The 20659-nt window shown below is 38.6% G+C and overlaps 1 protein-coding gene across 3 annotated transcripts; it reads right to left on the bottom strand.

Moving 5' to 3' along the window:
• Positions 1-3324: 3324 nt before the first annotated feature.
• On the bottom strand, positions 3325-15831 carry LOC111874112 (major facilitator superfamily domain-containing protein 12). 3 transcript variants are annotated; one of them, XM_033755335.1, is made up of 8 exons: positions 15754-15831; positions 14577-14784; positions 10715-10829; positions 10293-10628; positions 8962-9073; positions 8064-8214; positions 6924-7051; positions 3325-5470 (listed from the first exon to the last, which is right to left on the bottom strand). In XM_033755335.1, the coding sequence occupies exons 1-8, from the start codon at positions 15797-15799 to the stop codon at positions 5361-5363; spliced, it is 1206 nt and encodes a 401-aa protein (XP_033611226.1). In that variant the 5' UTR covers positions 15800-15831; the 3' UTR covers positions 3325-5360. The 3 variants fall into 3 exon arrangements, with proteins under 3 accessions (XP_033611226.1, XP_023725106.1, XP_023725105.1); XM_023869338.2 differs by lacking the exon at positions 15754-15831 and adding an exon at positions 15135-15739 and having other exon boundaries at positions 3325-5467; XM_023869337.2 differs by lacking the exon at positions 15754-15831 and adding an exon at positions 15135-15739.
• Positions 15832-20659: the final 4828 nt, after the last annotated feature.

Genomic DNA, 20659 nt, shown 5'->3' on the forward strand with positions numbered 1-20659 from the left:
TTGTCCACAAAGGGTTCGTTCCGCCAGGACAAACAGTGAACCAACATTTTTACCTGGATGTGTTACGAAGATTACAAGAGTGTGTGCGATGAAAACGGTCCGAAATGTGGAGAAATGGGAACAGGTTGCTTCACCACGACAATGCTCCAGCCCACACAGCTTTGACGGTCCGACAGTTTTTGACAAGCAACAACATGGTGATTATGCCTCATCCACCTTACTCACCCGACCTGGCTCCGTCAGACTTTTTTTTGTTTCCACGGATGAAGAGAAGTCTGAAAGGAAAGCAATTCCATGATGTGGATGAAGTCAAAGAAAAAACGCTAAAGGCTTTGAACAGTATCCAGCCTCAAGAATTCCAGCACTGTTTTGAGCAGTGGCAAAAGCGTTGGAACAAGTGCATTAATGCACATGGACAATACTTTGAAGGGGACTAATATACAGTTCAATAAAAATGCAAAAATGCAAAAATAACAAAAATAAATTCCGGTTATTTTTGGGTCCCCCCTCATATATATTTATTAACAAACTTCATTACAAATAACGAAGAACATTTTCAGAGGAATGTGGATGTACATAGTGATAACACAATACACAAACACTGTCTTAATAAACCAGTTGCTAACCTCTCATGCTTTCAGAAAAGCGCGTATTGTGCTGGGATCAACATTTTTAATAACCTGCCATCTGATCTCAAAGGTCTTATGAATGAAAAAGCACGATTTAAAATAGCACTGAAACGATACTTAAATACACATTCATTTTACTCTGTTGATGAAGACCTATTGTCTAGAAAATAACTTGCGTATCTTTAAATAGCCTTGTGTGTAGTCACTGTGTATTCTTGGTTTCTCTTGTGTGAGAACACCATTGGGACTGTACATATGTTTTGTATTTATATGGCATATTCCACATCCTACAGTCATTTTGACTAACTTTGGATCCATGGAATGCAATGCAATGTAATGTAATGTAATGTTATCACTCTTATCACCATAATACTGTACATGGTTTAATTATAAAATCTTATTGTTTTAATCCTATTTCTAATCATGTTTCAATTAAACAAAATCCTCAATGGTATAAAAGGAATTCTGTAATAAGAATGTTGTCAACTTAGATTTAAAACTCTTTGGGTTGTTAAACATAGACTTAATTTCAGTTGGCAGATTGTTGAAGATCTTTACTCCCATATAACATATTCCTTTTTGGAATAGTGTTAAATTAGTCTGGAGGTAGTACTGATCATGAATAGATCTGGTATTAAATTTATGTACTTGGGAGTTAAATTTAAATAATTCCCTATTTGTTATGATAAACATAGAGATTGATAAAATATATTGTGCTTGTAAGGGGAATGGAATGGAATCGAGACAGTTTTAAGTTAGTTGAAGTCTAGTAGCTGCTGAGAACAGCTGCGAAGTAAGATGACACCCAAGATTAACGGTGCAAGAATTGTGATACTGAACGTGATAATAATTGTACTCTCTGGTGTAAAAGTGAGAATCCAATAAATATTTGCTAAATCCAAGACTTGTGTGGAAGTCATTCATTGCATTACCTAGGAAACACGCAACAATATAAAATAAATCACACTTTACTTTTATCTCCAAAATATCGAATGTCTCAATTCCTACACGACAGTATTCACTGTATCAAAATCCCAGAAGTAACTCTTTTGATACTTGCTATTCACCTGAAACGTATTTAAGTCAAATTTTCAACTATATGCTTTTTGAAACATGGATGCTTCTTTTTTCAATTTTTATCACTTCCATAAACCTAGGAAGGACATTTCTTATCCTATTTCTGGATGCAGTAGTTTAGTTTATATGTTTAGTATTGTGAAACTGGATTTCATTACTTCTCCATTTACCAGCCATTGCAAGACGCAATCTGGGTTTATGATGTTAATTCCCAAACTATCTTTCACATCATACAAACGATGGAGTCTGTGGCAATGTCATGCTGTCACAACTTGCTGAGTTTGTATATCAACGTGTTAACTGCCACTCCCGCGCTGTGGCATGGACTAAAAAATCTTGGCATTAACGCACAGACTTTGCTCAATTCCTATACATTTGTAGGTTCCATATCCAAAAAAAAAATCCAGTAAACTAGCATTCCTGAACCGATATCTGAACAGTTGCAGTGCAATGTCTGTCCAACTCAATGTGCTGAGTCCTTCTTAAGATGCCACCAGTTGCTCTGCTACCCAAAAATTTCCCAACATCTTATGAAAACTGAGGGTTCATTATCAAGTTCACAAGAACCCTGCTTGCAAAGTATAGATAGCACTGTTGCATGTTTTAGAACTACTGGGAAACATATATTTTACAATTAGTTATTTTCTGTATTTCCTCTTAGCAACTACTTCATCTGTGATAAAAGCTGTTGCCTTCTTTTCTTTCAAGGAGCATTCCAAATACCAGATCACAGAAGACATGTATGTCTGTCAATTTCAATTTCTTATGGTGTCTTATAACTAAGTTCATGGAGCTGAACCATTCTTTATAAGATGCCACTTGTGCAGATACTCAAGAGGTTCCTAACATTTTACAGAGCCTGAAAGTTCATTACCATGTTCACAAAAGCCCTCCATTGGTCCCAATCCTGAAGATCAATCCAGTCCATACCACCCCATCCTATCTCTCTCAGATCCATTTTAATATTATCCACCCACTGATGTCTTTGCCTTCCTAGTGGTCTCTTTCCTTCTGGCTCTCCCACAAATATCCTACATGCATTCCTTTTCGCCCCCATTCGTGCTACATGACCTGCTCATCACATCCTCCTTGACTTGACTATTCTAATTATACTCAGTGAAGATAAGTCATGAAGGTCCTCATTATGCAGTTTTCTCCAACCTACTGGCACTTCATTTCTCTTCAGTCCAGATATTCTCCTCAGCACCCTGTTCTCAAACACCCTTAGTCTATGTTCCTCTGTTAATGTCAGAGACAAAGTTTCATACCCATACAGAACCACAGGCAAAATTGTAGTTTTGTATATTTTAGGACAACAGACATGAAGACAAAAGGTTCTGGACTGAATGGTAGTGAGCATTACCTGTATTCGATCTCCTCTTAATCTCCTCCTGAATCAAATTTTGATTTCATTTGATCCAGGGTGGGGTCATTAGCCCCATGTCCAACCCCCAATCGGGGGGGGGGGAGACCAGGGATTACACTTCTGGTGGCCTTACCAGGAGCTGTATGCTCCCACCAACATATCTCTCAGGGTCATTGGGGTGGACAAACCACCTCTCCACAACAAGGCAGTAGTCCTTAAGGAGGAATAATTCAAGTCACATTAAAGAAAATATCAACTTTGATATATGCATATAATTCATATACTATACAACTTCTTTCCTTCTTTACAAGAACACCACAACAGTTTTAAATATCATTTATGGAAGAAAATTAAATTTAAACAATGTATATAAGGAACAAAAGAGAATAACTGCATAGGTCAGCATCCAGTTACATTCTGCTTGATTAATACTGACATCAACTCTGTAAATGCTCAAACATTTTGAATATGCTGTGCAGTCAGTCTGAGTTTCAAGTTTTAAGAAAATACTCTCATCACTACCCATCTATAAAAAGTGTGTGTGTGTGTGGGGGGGGGGAAGGTCCACTTATGAATCATAACTTCAGTTCTTACTAGAGTATATTTTCAAAACCCAATTTTGATCAACTATGGAAAGACAAAAGATTCCTAAAAGAATACAAGAACTGGAAACAGAAAAAAAAAGTCAATATATTAGAATCACCTGCCGATCAATCAAGTGGATGAGATCTATGAGGAAGAGACAGCAAGTTGTGGAAGAAAGACTTCAGGGAAAACGTTCATGCAGCATGTGACAAAACTTCAAGTATACTGAAAACTGTATTTTACTTAGGCACTGTCATAAAATTTAGTACTAGGATTTCCAAATAAAATCCTAGCTTAAAATGAATTTTGGTCCATATCTGTTATGCAAGTACACTGAACTTTCTGGAATCTCAGTCAATATTCACCAGACTGAACAAAATATTTAAATAAACTTTCAGTGTCATCCACATTTACCCATATAGAGCTAGGTATTTACAAAAACACGGTAAACAAACTAAAAAATGTTTGCTAGACCCCCTGATTTATTTTACATCACAAGTGTAGTGCTTTCCAGGCTTGAACACAACATTAAATGCTTCAAGTTACATTAAGGCAAAGCCTGAACCTGTGGTTGTATTTGCACAATGTGTGTGTATATGTATACATACGCACTACAAAATTCAAATAAGTACAGCAATGTGCACTGATGATTGAAATGTCTTCCAGAATAACCACAGGAAAAGATTTTAGTTGTCCCTGAGATTCCCTTTTATTCCACACTGTTTGTGACCAGTTGTGAACACTTGAGTACCAGATTGTGCATATATCTGTACTCAGTAGTATACATTAAACAACTCAACTAGATAATATATGAATAGAATAAAACTTATCTGATGAGATTCTTTCCATAAAACACATAAAATACACACAATGCATTATGTTAAAATACCATATTTAACTGAATCAAAGATAACATTCTTTTTTAATTCTGAATTTTAAAAAATAAGGAACATTTTAAATTTATATTCTAAGAATATTCCTCACATTATATGTTACTGATACATATATTTCAGTCCCTTCATTTACTTCATTTGCTTCTATTCACACATGTTAAAAGTGTGATATTGTAGTACAGCACTTCTACATAACTTTAACTAGGTAGAAGACGCTCAAGTCGGTATTTACGATTTTCAGTTTGGAGAAACTGATCACAGTACAAATAACTGAATAGCTACATGAACCTATATTATGGAGGTAAATGTGACAGCTTTTCATTCCAGTTTGAAGTTCCCAATTTAGCACATTTTCTTCAATTCAGGTAAATATTATATAAAACAATCATTGGAACTCTGGGAATACTGTAATAATGTGCCATTGAGGTATAATGAGAACTGTTACCGATGAGACTGACATTGTGTTCTCTGAGACATGTAGGCCACACCCTGCCTCATATGGCAGCTTAATGTCATAAACACCGTCTACTGAATCACACCTCTGACAATACTGAAAGACTGTACTCACTTCCCATATGCTATTATAGGGTCATAAGCATGTCTGAAAATAAAATTAAAGAATAATACATGAACCATAGAACATTCCTAGTTCTTTGAAACATTCCATTTTGGTAATATTCTTGCAACATTAGGCTTTGAGTGGCAATCACAAAACATTGCCAAAATACCACAATTCTCACTCTCTGTAGTTCTAGTAACACAAAGAGGTTCTGAACTCACAGCCAATTTGATCATTACAACAATAAAACATTAAGAAATAACAGGTTGGACTTCATTCTGAATTCCAGGAGCCAAATAAGCTGGCTCAGGATCCAATCCTGGATTTGAATCTAATCCTGCATAAACAGGTTCGCCATCTGCTGGAAAGAGAAAATAAACTTTATCACTTCCAGTACCATCACACATCAATAATCTACTAATTCTTAGATTACTGAACAATCAATGCTTTTCCAGTTATCTAGGTTTTGGGTTCAAGTCCCGATGAGGTCACTGGATTTTTTCAATTTACCTAATCCTTCCAGCCACACTATGGCCCTGGGGTCAACTCAGCCTCTAACAGAAATGAGTACCGGGAAGGGTGGAGGGGGTCATCTGTGGGAACTGTAGCTACAGGTCGAAATTATTTTGAAGGTTTCACCCTTACATTGCATTTGAAACCATTCAGATAAATGGCTGCATATTAACACAAGGGGAGTTTGCAAAATGTAAGCGGTAAGAAAATTAAGTGCATGGTGATGTCAAAATAATAGCCATTAGTGAAATTTATGAAGTGTGTTTTCAGTTCATTTCATATCTGAAAGCCAAATAACTGAACACTGGTTGTTATAGTTGATCATACTGTGCCTAAAAGAAACGTACCCCTGTTATTGGAGGTGAACTAGACAACGGTCACGCTGATGCTCTGTTGCCAGTTGAAGGAGAAAAGAAAGTCTGGTATTTTTAACAAAGTTTGTTTTTATAGGCAAACTTTGCCTCTTGATTGTACCAGTATTTCATGCATATTATCATTCTAACAAGTTCAGTATCTTAAGAGATATAAATGCAGTTGTCTTTCAAATTATTAAGATTAGGCCCTTCTTAAGAAGTTTGTTTTCAAGAATTTCCCAATGAAACTTCAACAGGCATTATGCTTGAAAGAATGAGGCACATGAACATCCTCTCCACTGAAATAAAAATAGTTCAGAGAACATTTCAATTGAACAGAAAAATTTTTAACATAAAATAAATATCTGGTGCCAAAATCATCAATATAGATAAAAAAATAACCAGTTATTTTAGAATGATGATTCTCGCATCATGAAGCTCAATTGAAACAAATATGGTTCATGAAAATGTTACTGTTGAAGTCAATAATAAAAGAATCAATGGACTTGTATGCATTAAACACTGAAATAATGATTTATCAAATAGTTATCCTCATAAAATCTTCTCAGGCTATCAGCTGTGTGAGTTACTTAAAAATTACTGACGTTCCAGGGAACTTCTGCAAAGTGTGACAGTCTTTCAAAATGCCAAAGTATGACTTTATAGAAGCAACCAGATTACTATTTGAACATGCTCACTGCTGTTATCTCCTTAAGTGCAAGCATACCATCTTCTTAGTGACAAAACAGTGTATCAGGATTAAAACCCAAGGCATTAAGAACATATGAAACAGAATATTATTTGCATATGCTCAGGAATTTGTAAAATCCTAGAATTTCAATTAAGAGACTTTTGGAAAATTCCATTACATTTTTATGCTGCAAGAACTACAAAAAAAAATTCAACGCTTGTAATGTTCGTTATTTAGAAACCCAACGACTCACTTACCTGTTCCTCTGGTTCCTATCTGGAAGGGAGCAAGTGTGGCTAACATAACGAGGCCAAAAGTGGCAGCACCACCACATACAAACAACAGAATATCACGGTAGTAGGTTGGACACACTGTCATGCACCTCCTGTCAAAATAAAACAGATGAGCATAAGCAAGGAACTTGAAATAAATACACAGAAGATGTTTTCAGTGACACCCTATTGTTCTTCCTTCTGACTGAGAAATCAAGTTTTACATCCATACACAACTCATCTTCATATCTTACGCAGTAACTGCCTTCTAAAAGAAGGTATTGAAGGAAAGATAGAGGGGCAGATAGAAGTGACCAGAAGACGTAAGATGATGTTGGATGACCTTGGGGACAGAAGAGGATATTCTCATTTGAAGGAGAAAGCTCTAGATCGCATTAAGTGGAGGAACTGTTTTGGAAGAGACTTTGGACCTGTCGTCTGACAGATTACTGATGAACGAATGAACACAACTCATCTATATATATAAAACACGCTGGTATGTTTCTACTCCTTGGCCGTGGAATGAGTTTGTAGGACTGCCAATGGGAGCCCCACCTGACAGCCCTATTACAAGAACTAGGGACTACATACGAAGCAAATAACTACAGAGAACATATACAAGAGTACAACACAGCAATGGCATTCACATCAATGGACACAGAAATTAAATCGCCACCTGGAAATGGTCCACAGTGTTACTGGATACACGGCCAGGTTTACCATTTGGTCTCACTGCTAGAATAAAATGCTGCAAATAACCGACATTCCAGTTCTGTTGAAGTGACAACAAAACAGCTTGAAAACCAATAAAACCATGTGTGCATGGCCAAAGTAATGCAATGACTGGACCAGATGCTGCGACAAGTTTACCCATTTGCTCAGTCACAATAACAAATGAATCAAATGAAATTTAGTATATGAATACATAAATAAATAAACCTTTGAAGTTTCACTATGACAGCATATGCTATGCCAGATGCAGCTAATAATTGCATAATACAGCAAAAAAATTCCAATAATGGAATATTTTCTGGCTCAAATCTTGTACAAACAAGGCCTAGTGTCACCACTTACTTTCATGCAGACTGATATTTCAGTCCATAAGAGAACAAAACAAATACTTACATGTCTTGAATCAATGTGACAGCAACCCCATTGGACAATTTGTCCATGAAACTCATTGCTCCATAGACAAAAGCTCCGCTCTCTATGTTTGGACCAATCAAATCAGCCGTGATACCCAGACTTGTCACCAACATGACTGAACTTCCTGCACCTGAATATGGATAGAAAACGCTGATAATTAACATGTCTAGGTCCAATGCCAAAACAAATACAGATCTTAATTTTTCATGTGGTGAAAATTTAAAAAAATATAAGATAAAATAATTCTAATTCTGTGCAATGGGATTCTCATAGCAGTGACTGTCAAGAGTATGGTCTTCTGGTATATGATGCCTTGCAGTTCGACAGATGAGTGCCAACATTTCAAGACACATGCCACCTTCATTTCCAGTGGGGAACATGTATAAGTAGATTCATCGAAAATATTGGTACCCATACGGTACTGTAGTTGGTTGAGGGGCTATGCTACAAGCTGGAAGGTCGCGAGTTCAAGTCCCGATGAGGTCATTGGACTTTTTTCAATTGACCTAATCCTTCCAGCCGCAATATGGCCCTGGGGTTCACTCAGCCTCTAACAAAAATGAGTACAAGGAATTAATTAAATAAGTTTACTGGAGAGTAAAGTGCAGCCGGCGTGTAAGGTTGACAACCTTACCGCCATCTTTGATTTGATTGTCTTGATAATGTGGGACCCTCAATGTCTGACAACCATATGGGCCTTCACGGCCTGGTACAAGGATAGCTTTACTTTACTTTACCCATATAACAAACCACATGGTGACATCATAACATCCCACAAGACATTAGTTCTTAAAACTGTCGTCATATTCACAAGACATTCAACAAGCATGCCACACACAGTAGTTACAACAGTATCAGCACAGGTGGCAAAACTCACCTAGGAGTGCTGCGACAGGATAAATCTCATACGTTGTATAGTTGACTCCGGATCCAAAGCGAATCCACACGCAGGCTGCAATACCCAAAGTTGCCCCAAGCAGGAATGCAAACTGCAACACAAACATAGAAGGTGGAGAGGGTTATGCAGGGGGAAGAGTAAGGAATAGATGTTATTATGAGGGAAATTAATTGCAATAGGGAAAATTCAGTTCATTCAAGTGAAGTCAGGATTCTGTGACAAGTCCTGCTGCTACCATTCAACTTCAGGACCCCTAACCAACAAATCAGCCAGTAAATCAATAAATGAGCAAGTCAGCATAGTCAGTCTCTCAGCTGACCATCCAGATATCAAGTCAGTCAGCTAGTCAGTGAGCTCAGTGAGTGAGTCGGTCAGCTTCATTTGGTTCCAGCACTCTCTTAGAAATCAAATAATTCTCCAGAACTGTAACACACAATACTTACATAATATATGCCATCTTATTCATTTTTGCTCCGTAATTTTTCAATACATTTACTTAAGCTTGAAATATTTGATGCAGCCAGTTAGTGTACAAATGCTTGTACATGTAACCTTAGGATCATAATGCCAGCATCTGTCAACAGAATTTTATAGTAAGGGAAACATGTTACTAAGGGGTCTATTGTCTGGGATATAATGCCACGTAATCCGTTCAAAGTAAACTGACATTTCCAAGGAACGTGTTGCCTCTGCTACCTCCATTACGTCAGTTTCTTGCTAGCATTATTCTTTGATCTCGAAGATGGAGAGAAGTCACCTGACTTTCAACAAACAACATGGAATTATAGGAACACGTGGCAGCGTAGTTGGTTGAGGCACTACACTGCAAGCCGGAAGGTTTGGTTTCGAATTCCAATGGGGTCACTGGATTATTTAAATTTACCTAATCTTTACAGCTGCACTATGGCCCTGGGGTTGACTCAGCCTCCAACAGAAATGAGTACCAGAAATCTTCCTGGGAGTCAAAGGGCAACCAGTGCATAAGGTTGACAACTTTACCGCCATCTGTGAGCAAACTGGGTAGAAGTAGGAGCCTCAATGTCTCATAACCCTATGGGCATCCATGGCCTGTTACATGGATACCTTTACATTTTTCTTTTACCTTATATCCCAAAGACAGAAATCTTCATAATCGGTACTGATAGAACCTCGAATCCCACAGACATTTTACTACTTTAGCAAAATCTGCAAATACAGTGGACATTCTATGTAATGTGGGTTTCAAGGGTATAATAAGGAACAATATATCAAGGTTCCTCTGCATTTACTGTCAGCTATATAAATGTGTCAGTGCCCTTTCTGCTACTGACCTTCCTGCCGCACTTCTTGTTTATAACGTTTACAAGCAATGACATCGTGAAGCTGGCGACGAACATCACAAGAGGTATCACAGCAAGGCTCTCTGCACCCATGCTGAGGGACTCATGCAGATAGAGTGGGATGTAAACCTGGCTAAGGTTCACAAACAGCCGCGTGGCCATGTACACCAGGGCCACTTGGTACAGCCGCACATCTTTCAACAGGAGGCCCGGGGATATCCTCTGGCCTGCAACTCGCACATGGCCAGGGGTGGAGCTCTCACTGACCAACAGGTGGAACACCATTGATGTCAGAGCACCTATACCAATGCCAATCAACACTATATGCTGTGGAAGTACAAGAACTACTGTTACATGGAATCACTGTGACATGCCTTGCATTTCATTCTGATGAGCAATACTATGTAATTCACCTGAAACTTTCCTTCATCTCCAGGACCAATCTGTGCATTGTTTTCACCAGTAACATGAAGGACAAGCCACGTGACAAGATATACCAACACATTGGAGCACACTGTGAAACTGTACCTGTTAACCAGAACAACATAAGTAGGGTTTGAGGTTTTCACGTCGGTGACTATGAAGAATGCCATCCTCTGGGATGTGGCGCCATGTAGATCTTGTGTGAACTGATGTTTCAGAGGAACGTATTGCCTCCATCTTCAGTGTATAAAATCTGCAAGCAAGGTACCAGCATGAGGAGGTGGCTGCAGATTGAACCGACATTCCTCCAAAACATCAGTTCACACAAGATCTACATGGTGCCACATCCCAGAGGATGGCATTCTTCAAAACAAATAACCATCAACTGCACTATACTATACTATACTATAGTATTCTAAATTCATTTTCACTGAATAGTAAGTTATACTACAAGCTCACTCCACTGATTTCTCTTTCTCTCTTTACTGATTCTTTGGTGCCTTCAGTATATCCTAACACAAATCATGAGAAAGGGTATGAAAGTAATTCAAATGAAAACATCAGTTTTGCTATAACATTAAAGGTAATTTCAAAAGCTGTGAATGCAACAATTAATATAGAACTGATATTAAGGTGTTCATGCTGCATTTTGTTTTCAGTTTGCATCTTTCAGTGGTTCATAAATACCATGAAACCAACACTGATTGTGCATCCAATTCTATACCGCCAAATTCACCTCCATGTCAGTACAACACTGGATTTTAATAAAAGCTCCATTCAAGCATCCGAATAAATGATAATAACTCAGGATTTCTCTTTACCATGTTCACAACAGCTGTGGGGACCACCCAGCCTCCTACAAAAGACAATATAAGGCAGTTTTTCCCTCGGAGCAAAGCAGCTGTAGCATGAAGCTGACCATTCACCTCCATCTAGTACCAAGGCTAAGAATGCATGGAGCTATATCATTATTCTCCCAAATCTTCATGGTGCCTAACCCTTTGACTGCCAAGCTCCACCACACAATTACCCGTTCCAAATGCCTAACTTGCTTGGGAGTATATGTGCTTACACAGATAAATCTACAATACTACCTCAAATGACTTTTAAATGACCATAGATATAGATCACGTAAATACCTGTTCCTCACTCTATTTTTCATTGTGAAAAATAACTGTAAATACAAAAGAAGCCTAGGCAATGCCCATTCGGCCCTCTGTAGCACATTCTTATAAACATCTTATTCTATTACAGCAGTCTCCTCACAATCTATATAAATAAAAACGTAAATGTTGGTTTGTTACCCCTCGAAGATCTTTGAAAGTTCTTCGATTGCTTCAAAATTTTGACACAACGTTGCATTCGAGCACACGCGTTTTTATATACCCATTATATACATGTCACACCTGTGACAGGTAAAAACAGGCGTCTTTTGAAAACCGGAATTGGAATTTGGAATTCAGAAGAGTCCCCCTATGGAAACGCTAGAACAGACCGTTGCATGGGAAGTAACAATAGCGATACTGTATCAAATCTCCATGGTTACAACGAATACATGGAGCATTCCCACAGAGACAACGCAATAACAATGGGTCGTTGCGTAGGAATCACGGAATCAACAAAGCAGCATTTCCGCGGTTATAACAAGGGCTCATTTGCATAGCAGCGGCCGAGGGTATTAAAGGGGGTTGAATTCATTCGCCCAGTCAGTCTTGGAATAGCTGCCGCTGAAGAAGGTTGGAACCTAGACACCAAGAGATACAGAAGTATTGGCCGAGAGATTGTGTAACCAGTAACTCTAATACTGCAAGTGGCGATAATTGTAAAGTGTGCAAGTGAATTACAATAAAGATTCGCTATAATTAATACGGCGTAAAGTTATTTGTAGCGTGACATACCCAAACACGCTACATGCATTACTGACACGTGCAACACGTCACATCCACATTGGAATTGAGCTGTGTCATTTACCATAGCGTTCATTTCGTGAGTACAGTTTATTTTTTTCTTCTTTCACTGTTTTTCATTTCGTTTTCTTAACTGTTTTCCTTATTTTTCAGTGCAATTGGCGGTGGAATTGAGCTGTGTCGATTGATCTGCATTTGAATTGAAATATTTCATTAGTATTTTTTATTTTTTTGTTTCTTCTTTGTTTTCCAGATCGTGTTCTTTCCTTTTTTAATGTTTTCCAATTTTATATGTTTTTGTTATAACTTTCTTTCTTCTTCTTCTTCAGTGCAATCGATCTGCTTTAGTTCATCCAAATAATGCCTCGCAGAAGATCAAACTTCGGTCGTCGTACTCACGGAGCGGAAGCAGTGCGACGAGTAATTGCAAATCAAACTGGGGAAGAACGGGCAGACTGAGCCACAGCAACGCGTGGCCGGGTACAGCTAGTTCCTAATATATATCTTAACTTAAATCTGAGAGTATACTGCTATTATTTTGTATCTTTATTTTTTTTTTCTTACATATCTATTTGAAGCACATTTAGGAACACTGTTTATGAAGTGACAGACGCCTTGCAGAAATCTTTTTTCTTCTAGCCTTAAGAGCTCTGTAACTGATTTTGGGTGTTCTTTTTTGCTGTTCTCGGACAGAATATCCATCATTGTTGCCCGCTGGTCCTCATACCGTTTACAATTCCAGAAGATATGTTCCTCTGTTTGCAGCCCATCACCACATTTGCATTTGGCCATGTCACATCTGATGCCATCTTTTGACAGAAATGTTGTGCTAAGTGATTTATAACAAGCTGATCTAACCAGTTTATGGCATGCAAATGGTTAATTAAGCACAGGAACAATTTTAACTTTACCTCACGTTACTGAAGTTTGGAACACCTTTATAATATAGCAACTTTGTCTGAATTCAGGCTCTATCCACAGTTACTATCTCATAAGATATCTATTCCAACCTAACCATGTCTCTAACCTATCACTAAATCTGGGTCTTCTTTACAATTATTGGGAGCCAGGATAGCGACTGGATACAGGCTGGATGACCAAGGGGTCAGAGTTTGAGTCCCAGTAGGACAGAGAATTTTCTCTTCTCCATGTCGTCCAGGCAGGTTCTGGGGTCCATCCAACCTCCTATCCAATGGATACTGGGGGCTCCTACCCTGGGGTACAATTGGCTAAGACTGGAGCTGAACATCTGTTCATAGACCTGAACCAGCCTGTGGCATCTCTATACAAGTTGCCAGAAAGGCAATCAGTGACTGGACAAATATGAAGCACAAGAAATACTGGGGATCCTTGACTGGACTCAGGCAAGCAAAGGGACTCATACGAGGACCCTCTGCTAAAAGAGCGAAGGAACTGTTAAAGTTAAACAGGAACCAGTTACAGTGGGTGGTGAGACTACTTACAGGACACCTCTTCAAACTGGGTAACTATTTCAATACCCCCACGTAAAAATCCTATGCTTCATTTGAAGTGCAGGATTGCTGAGGGTATAGTCAAAAGGGGAAGCACAACAGATACTGTAGGTAGCAGTTCAAGGACCGAGAAGGCCCACCCCTTATACATTCATTCATATCCTGGGGTAAAGCAGCCAGGGTGTGAAACTGACCACTCACATCCAGCTAGTGCCGAGGTCACGAAAATGTGGATCTATATATCCACTCCACCATTATGTCTTTATGGCATAGTGCTTGAGTTGCTAAGCATGGGGACAACTTTACCTTCTTTACAATTATTAGCTTAACAAACAGGGGTCCAACTCACATAAAGACACTGGTCATTATATTGTAAAGTTACCTCAAAATTTTCCATTCAAGTTGTTAACATGCACTTAACTCTCATCCAATAGCATCACACCACTTCAAACTGCACCAATATCTATCCCTACCTGATGGCAGTCAGTTCGGTGCGTTCGTGCTCACTTGGGGTTAGATCAGGTATCATCGAAAGGTGAGAGATCTGCACAGAGGCCCACCCAAATTGAAAAATAATAACAAATGCTGAGTAATAGACTAGTTGTGCCAACTGGTGGCTTCCTTCGCAGTATAGGCATGGTGAGAAAATAAACGGAAAGCTTCCCAAAACACAGACAGTTCCTGGAACAAAGTACAACAAAAGTATGTCCACTTTTATCACATCTGCAATGAAAAGCTATTGGCCTGTTATCAATACAGACCCACTTGCAATGTTTAAATCACTAAGTTTAGTATAATCTTCATTTAAAAACCAATCTGAACAGAATGTTCGCTTAAATGCGCCGATTAACTATATAATACTGTACAAAATAAAATAAAATTGGGCCCTGTATTGCCCACGACCAATTAGAAAGCAAAAGCAACCACTCCCTTAGCAAGTACAAAGAAAAAGACTGATAACGGGATCGTCACCAAACAAGACAATTCGAAAAGCATTAAGTCAAAGATGTAAACACGACAATCACAAGTACCTAACAAATGCCACGTTTTCCTTCGCCCGTACTTACACAGCCAGAAACCGTCATTCCGGTCCGACTGTATTCCTATAAAAGGTGTTGCCAGTGCGTCTGCCACCTGACCCACTAACAATATCACTCCTGACACGGAATTATCGAACTTCAGTACTAGATGGAAAAACACTAGGAGATACGTGAACCACATAGACGCACAAATGTCGTTTAAAACATGCCCAATGCCATAGGCCAGGCGTAATTTAAGGGGCAGCCTTCTTATTATTTCCGTATAGTCGTGTCGCGAAGGCTCCATTTTCAGTTATAACATTAATTAAGTCTTTGTGGAACCTTAACCTTAACAAATAAATATCTCAAGATTACATAATAAATAAGTCCTATGACAAACAACCGTTAAACCATTCCACTTTCTGTAAAGAAAACTGCCGAACTCAACAATGAAGACACCTAGTAATTCTAACCGTCCTAACTGAACGTCATCCGCACATGACTGAAAGTTTTTAAACTCATTTATACATCAGCAGACGTCACAACCTGCCACTATCGGTCACTAGGGTCACTAGCATCACATCCACGCCCTGGACCGTTCTGGATGCCATGAGCGCCATGAGTTTCCTACCACGGATCAGTAGCGACCTGATGAGCAATAAGACCAATAAGACCATCTCATCGATCAAATCCCACTCTTTCGCTCTCACACGGGCTCTACGGGAGTTTCGACAAACTGTAGACGACACACCCACTCAAAAGAGCAGACCATGTGACGTACAGAAATTAATAAAATCACTTAAATTAAAAAATGCCTGCGGAATTGACGGCATCCTAAATGAATGCCTCAGGCACTTTCCAAGGCGACCATTGGTTCATCTAACCCATTTATTCAATCACTGCCTCCGGCTTTCTCATTTTCCAACAACTTGGAAGGAAGCAAAAGTAATAATGTTACCCAAACCCGGTAAAGACCCAAAATTCCCTCAAAATTTACGTCCGATCAGCCTCCTGTCCACGACAGGAAAACTATTCGAAAAAAGCAATTTTGAAATTCCTCCGTAAACGTATTGAAGAAAGAGGCCCGATCAACGCAAGCCAGTTTGGTTTTAGTGCACGTCACAGCACGACATTGCAATGTATGAGGCTGGCGGACCACGTGACCCTTAATTTCAACAATAAAATGTCTAAGGCCGCAGTGTTCCTGGACATCGAAAAGATCGAAAAAGCCTTTGATACCACGTGGCACTCAGGATTGCTGTATAAGTTATCAAAATTGGAATTCTGGAACAGTTTGACCAAACTTATTGGGTCCTTTCTTTCTAAACGTAAATTCAGGGTCTCGGTTGAAGGCGAAATGTCAACGCCAAGGGAAATGCAAGCAAGGGTGCCACAAGGTTCTGTCCTTTCCCCTAACATTTTCAAGTTGTACATAAATGATGCTCCCCAAACTCATGGTGTTCATCTGGCCCTCTTTGCGGACGACGCCTGTCTATATGCGACAGATCACAAGGAGGGTTTTATTCGTAGAAAACTCCAGCGCGGTCTCAGCTCAATGGAGACCTGGTGTGAGCGCTGGAATATAAAAATTAATGAAGATAAGACTCGGGGGGTCTACTTCTCTCGTGGTCGGCGACCGTAGTCTTGTCTTACTCTAAATGGACGATATATTCCATTTGTAAATAGTGTAAAATATCTAGGTGTAATCTTCGATAAGAGAGTTTCATNTTCGCAACATTGGACAAGGCGAAGCCCGCCACAGGAAGTATAAGAGGCTTAAACTTGACGGCGGTCAGGCATATGACCGTTCAAGTGACTAGCCTGCCGTGATAACGAATAATACTGGAAATAGGGCGTAATCTGCTGTACTGAGCCTGGACTGACAGAGGCCTTGTATATATTGTACATAAAAGTAAGAAATAAGTGTGTATTGTAAATTTATGTAAATACAAACAGTGGACATATTAATAAAGACTGACTGACAAATGACAGACCTGACCTCTCATCAGAGAGGGCACCCCACATAGACAAGACAGTAACTTTCATTCAAAAGAAATATCTGGTCATGAGCCCCAGCTGGGGCTCGACACCTAGACAGACAGACTGACTGACCGTCAGTTGCAACATGACTTTGACTTTGACTTTCGATGTTCCCACAAGGGTAAAGGGCGGCTGGCATGTAAGGCCAACAACCTCACGTCATCTGTGAGCAGATTGTCTAGAAAATGTAGTAGCCTTAACACCTCACAAATCCTATGGGCACCCACGGCCTGTTACAGGGAGAGTTTTTTTTTTTACTATGAAGAAAATAGGCCTACAGGTTAAGCAAAGTAGCAGTAGTAGTGTTACTGATCTACGTGTAGGTCTTTATTCTATGAACAGGAATAAAGTCATGTCCAGCTGACAGCTTCACTATAGCTAATGTCCCATTTCTGGGCTCAAGACAGTGCATGGTGTTATGTACATTTTGGTGTTAAAACATAAATATCACATTATTTTATTAATGTTTCAACAACTTAACAAGGTACCTTACCATGAACAACGTTTAACATTTAATTAAATTTAAAATTATGCTGAAAACTGTGGTGTAGCAGCATTTTTCTGGAGGATTACTAAGCTGGGCAAGAAAAATAAGTTGGGGCAATGAAATGCACACTGTTTCTAGTAAAGACGTGACGTTTCGCAGCTTTAGTTACATCCATCTTTCAGAAAAATAATACTTTGTGACTAGGCCTTGGCCAGAGGCCACTGTTTGAATCCTGTCAGGTTCAGGATGTAATTACCTGCAACATTTTATTTGCTTGCATTGCTTCTATAGGCGATTAAAAGGATACGCCCAGAGAAAATATTATACAGGTGTAACCATTGTTAATAGCAATAACCTAGCAACGAATAGTGAAATCAGACTGAGGAAACTTAGTGTGCTGTTAGAATGTAGTAATTAATTTTGTTTTCTAGTGAAACTGCAAAATATCAAATGATAAGCTACCTTTCTGGGAAGGGGCAGGCATGTGCACAGTACCATGACTGGGTAGTAATATAGAGCAACAGCAACAGGTAATGCAACAGCAATTCACAGGCCCACTACCACCATACCAAATCATAAAAGCCAGCTACAATATGATACCTTTGGAGTAAACAACATTTAGAAATACTCCATGAAAACAATGAAAATAATAACACTGAATATGAGCCAGAAGTAAGAACAAACTACACTTGGCAACAGGTAAAGGAAACGAAGAGATCTAACCAAGCCCCAGGAACAACAACAAAAGAAACCCCTTGCTAAATTGAAGTACATCATTCAAAGCCTTGCGGTGCTCTCTGTATGGTTCATTCCTATCATACATTAGCTGTGAGACACATTACGTGTGAAGCTTTTATATCAGTAAAAATTGTTCTGGATTTCAAATCACAGGCAATTGACAATTCCAGACTATATAACACTTAGAAGAACTCATTAAAATGGCCTCTACTTTTACATCAGACACTTACTTAAGCTGCTTGCAGTTCTCATACATATATTTCTTCTTATGATTTTTAGATACATTGTAAAAATCCCATGACAAACACAATGTAATATGACACAAATCGCAGGAGGTCACCCATATTCATGCGGTATATCATCACCACAAATGGTCGAAGTATTTTGAAGCTCCTGTGGAAACACATCCCATTCACATGAAATATCTAACCCTGAAATCTTTTGTCTTGTTTGAACATCAGCATTCTTAGCCAGTGAAGATACTCTAGCTCAGGCCATCATTATGACTGTATCAAAACTACTTCTGTCATTAATAAACACAATTAATAAATGTCACTTAAACAGTGTTTACTTCTGGTTCATGTAAACATGAAACTGAGACCTACATAGCTGCAGAAGAAGAGGAACTATTGCGTTGTGGTCAGCATGATGAAAACAGCAACTACATCCTCAATCTCGGTGAGGCAGGAGGAACTGAGTAGTGTCATGAAATGCATTAGAACACAGGATCACAGGAGCACAAGATAATGACATGTGATGGTGCTGTCAGCAGCACAGTAAATTTTGTGAAGAGGGTACAATACAGAAAGCAAGAAAATTTGAGGTCAAATAAAATTATTTCCTTGATTTCTCGAAAGAAGACAGAGAATGCAGACTGAAGTAGTTTGAGAACAGGCTATGCACGAGAATATTAATATGTCGGAAGAAACAAAATTTTCTGGATAAATTGAAATTCCATATTTTGTAAATAGGACATATAAGGAACACACGTGTGTGATGTGAAATGCATACAGATTTTATCTATGAAACTGCAGTGAAGAGACAAAATAGGGAAACATAGGCATAAATGGAAGGGTAGTGGTTTTTTGTGTGTTTATTTATTTATGATCTACTTAAGGACACTGTTATAAACTCAAACCATATAATTCTACATAGCAAGATAATTATTGTGTAACAAATTCCAAAGTAGATGGAACGAGACTGTTGTGACATAATTTGTGATACTCTCATGACATGTGTTTTGAAGGTCTAAGGAAAATCAGTAGGAGCCTAAGTCATGACAGACACTCTTTGTTCCGTAAATTGAACCTAGGGCCTTCTGAATATGAAGGAGATTTTCTAACCATTTGAGTTCTTCATTCAGTGGGATCACAAAACTTAAAGGCATCTATATGAAATACAGTGTGCTAGCATGGACGATATTCATCTCTTCAATACGTAATAATTCAAATGCCGTCGTGAAAGCAACAATTTATTTGCTTGTAGTTATTTGCTTTTCTTCCTCTACACTACATGTTTCGGCCGTAAATGGCCATCATCAGGTGTTTTTTTTCACTACGTAAATGTCACATTACACACAATCCCCAAATTTAAAACACCAGGTTGTCAGTTTTGTTTAAAATCTCGCCAACGTATGCTCGTCAATTTCATCCTAGAATTACAGTTTAAAATTTAAATATAAGTTTCTTTAATTTAAAAATCAAATTTAAATTTTTAAATGCACAGGGATACCTGCTCTGTGTTTATATGTGCTGCAGCGGCTACATTTTTTCCAGCACCGTTCATGTATTATTCTGTGCAGGCTCCCCGTGTGTGTGTAGCTGCTCATCTTTATTTATTATCTTATTAAAGATGGCAAAATATAGACCACTTTTTGTTCGAAATCTATGTAAAAAGTAACTGAGTGCTACGAAGATTTAGTCAAAGGGGTGATAGAAAAAAGGACATTTGCATACAACATTATTTTGAAACCATTTAAAATATTTTTACGTATCGCGATAAACTTGTCAGTCTCTATATTATAATGGTATATGGGGACATATTTAAAAATAATTTTAGTATATGATATATTTTCTTCTCTCTTCTTCTCTTTTCCAATTTGATTCTTTTAATGCTGATCAGAGTGGGCGCATGGCCTAAGACATGCAAAATTTTCGCCCGCTCACACCTGGGATCATGTGTTCGAATTCAACACGACACATGAATGACTACAAGCGTTAATTCTGTTTGTGTTGTCCTGTGTAGGTGGCAGTCTAGCGGCTATGTTGATCTG

Source organism: Cryptotermes secundus, unplaced genomic scaffold (genome assembly GCF_002891405.2).
Source record: "Cryptotermes secundus unplaced genomic scaffold, Csec_1.0 scaffold3570, whole genome shotgun sequence".
Classification (NCBI taxonomy): domain Eukaryota; kingdom Metazoa; phylum Arthropoda; class Insecta; order Blattodea; family Kalotermitidae; genus Cryptotermes; species Cryptotermes secundus.

What these genes read in the sequence shown, in the direction of transcription:
- LOC111874112 (XM_023869337.2), bottom strand. Translation starts at nt 15,429, where the DNA reads ATGGAGCCTTCGCGACACGACTATACGGAAATAATAAGAAGGCTGCCC. An exon ending in TCCTGTCGCAGCACTCCTAG is followed by an intron (nt 8,215 to 8,961) that starts GTGAGTTTTGCC and finishes ATCCATATTCAG; the next exon opens with GTGCAGGAAGTTCAGTCATG. An exon ending in GTCACATTGATTCAAGACAT is followed by an intron (nt 7,052 to 8,063) that starts GTAAGTATTTGT and finishes TTATTTTGACAG; the next exon opens with GAGGTGCATGACAGTGTGTC.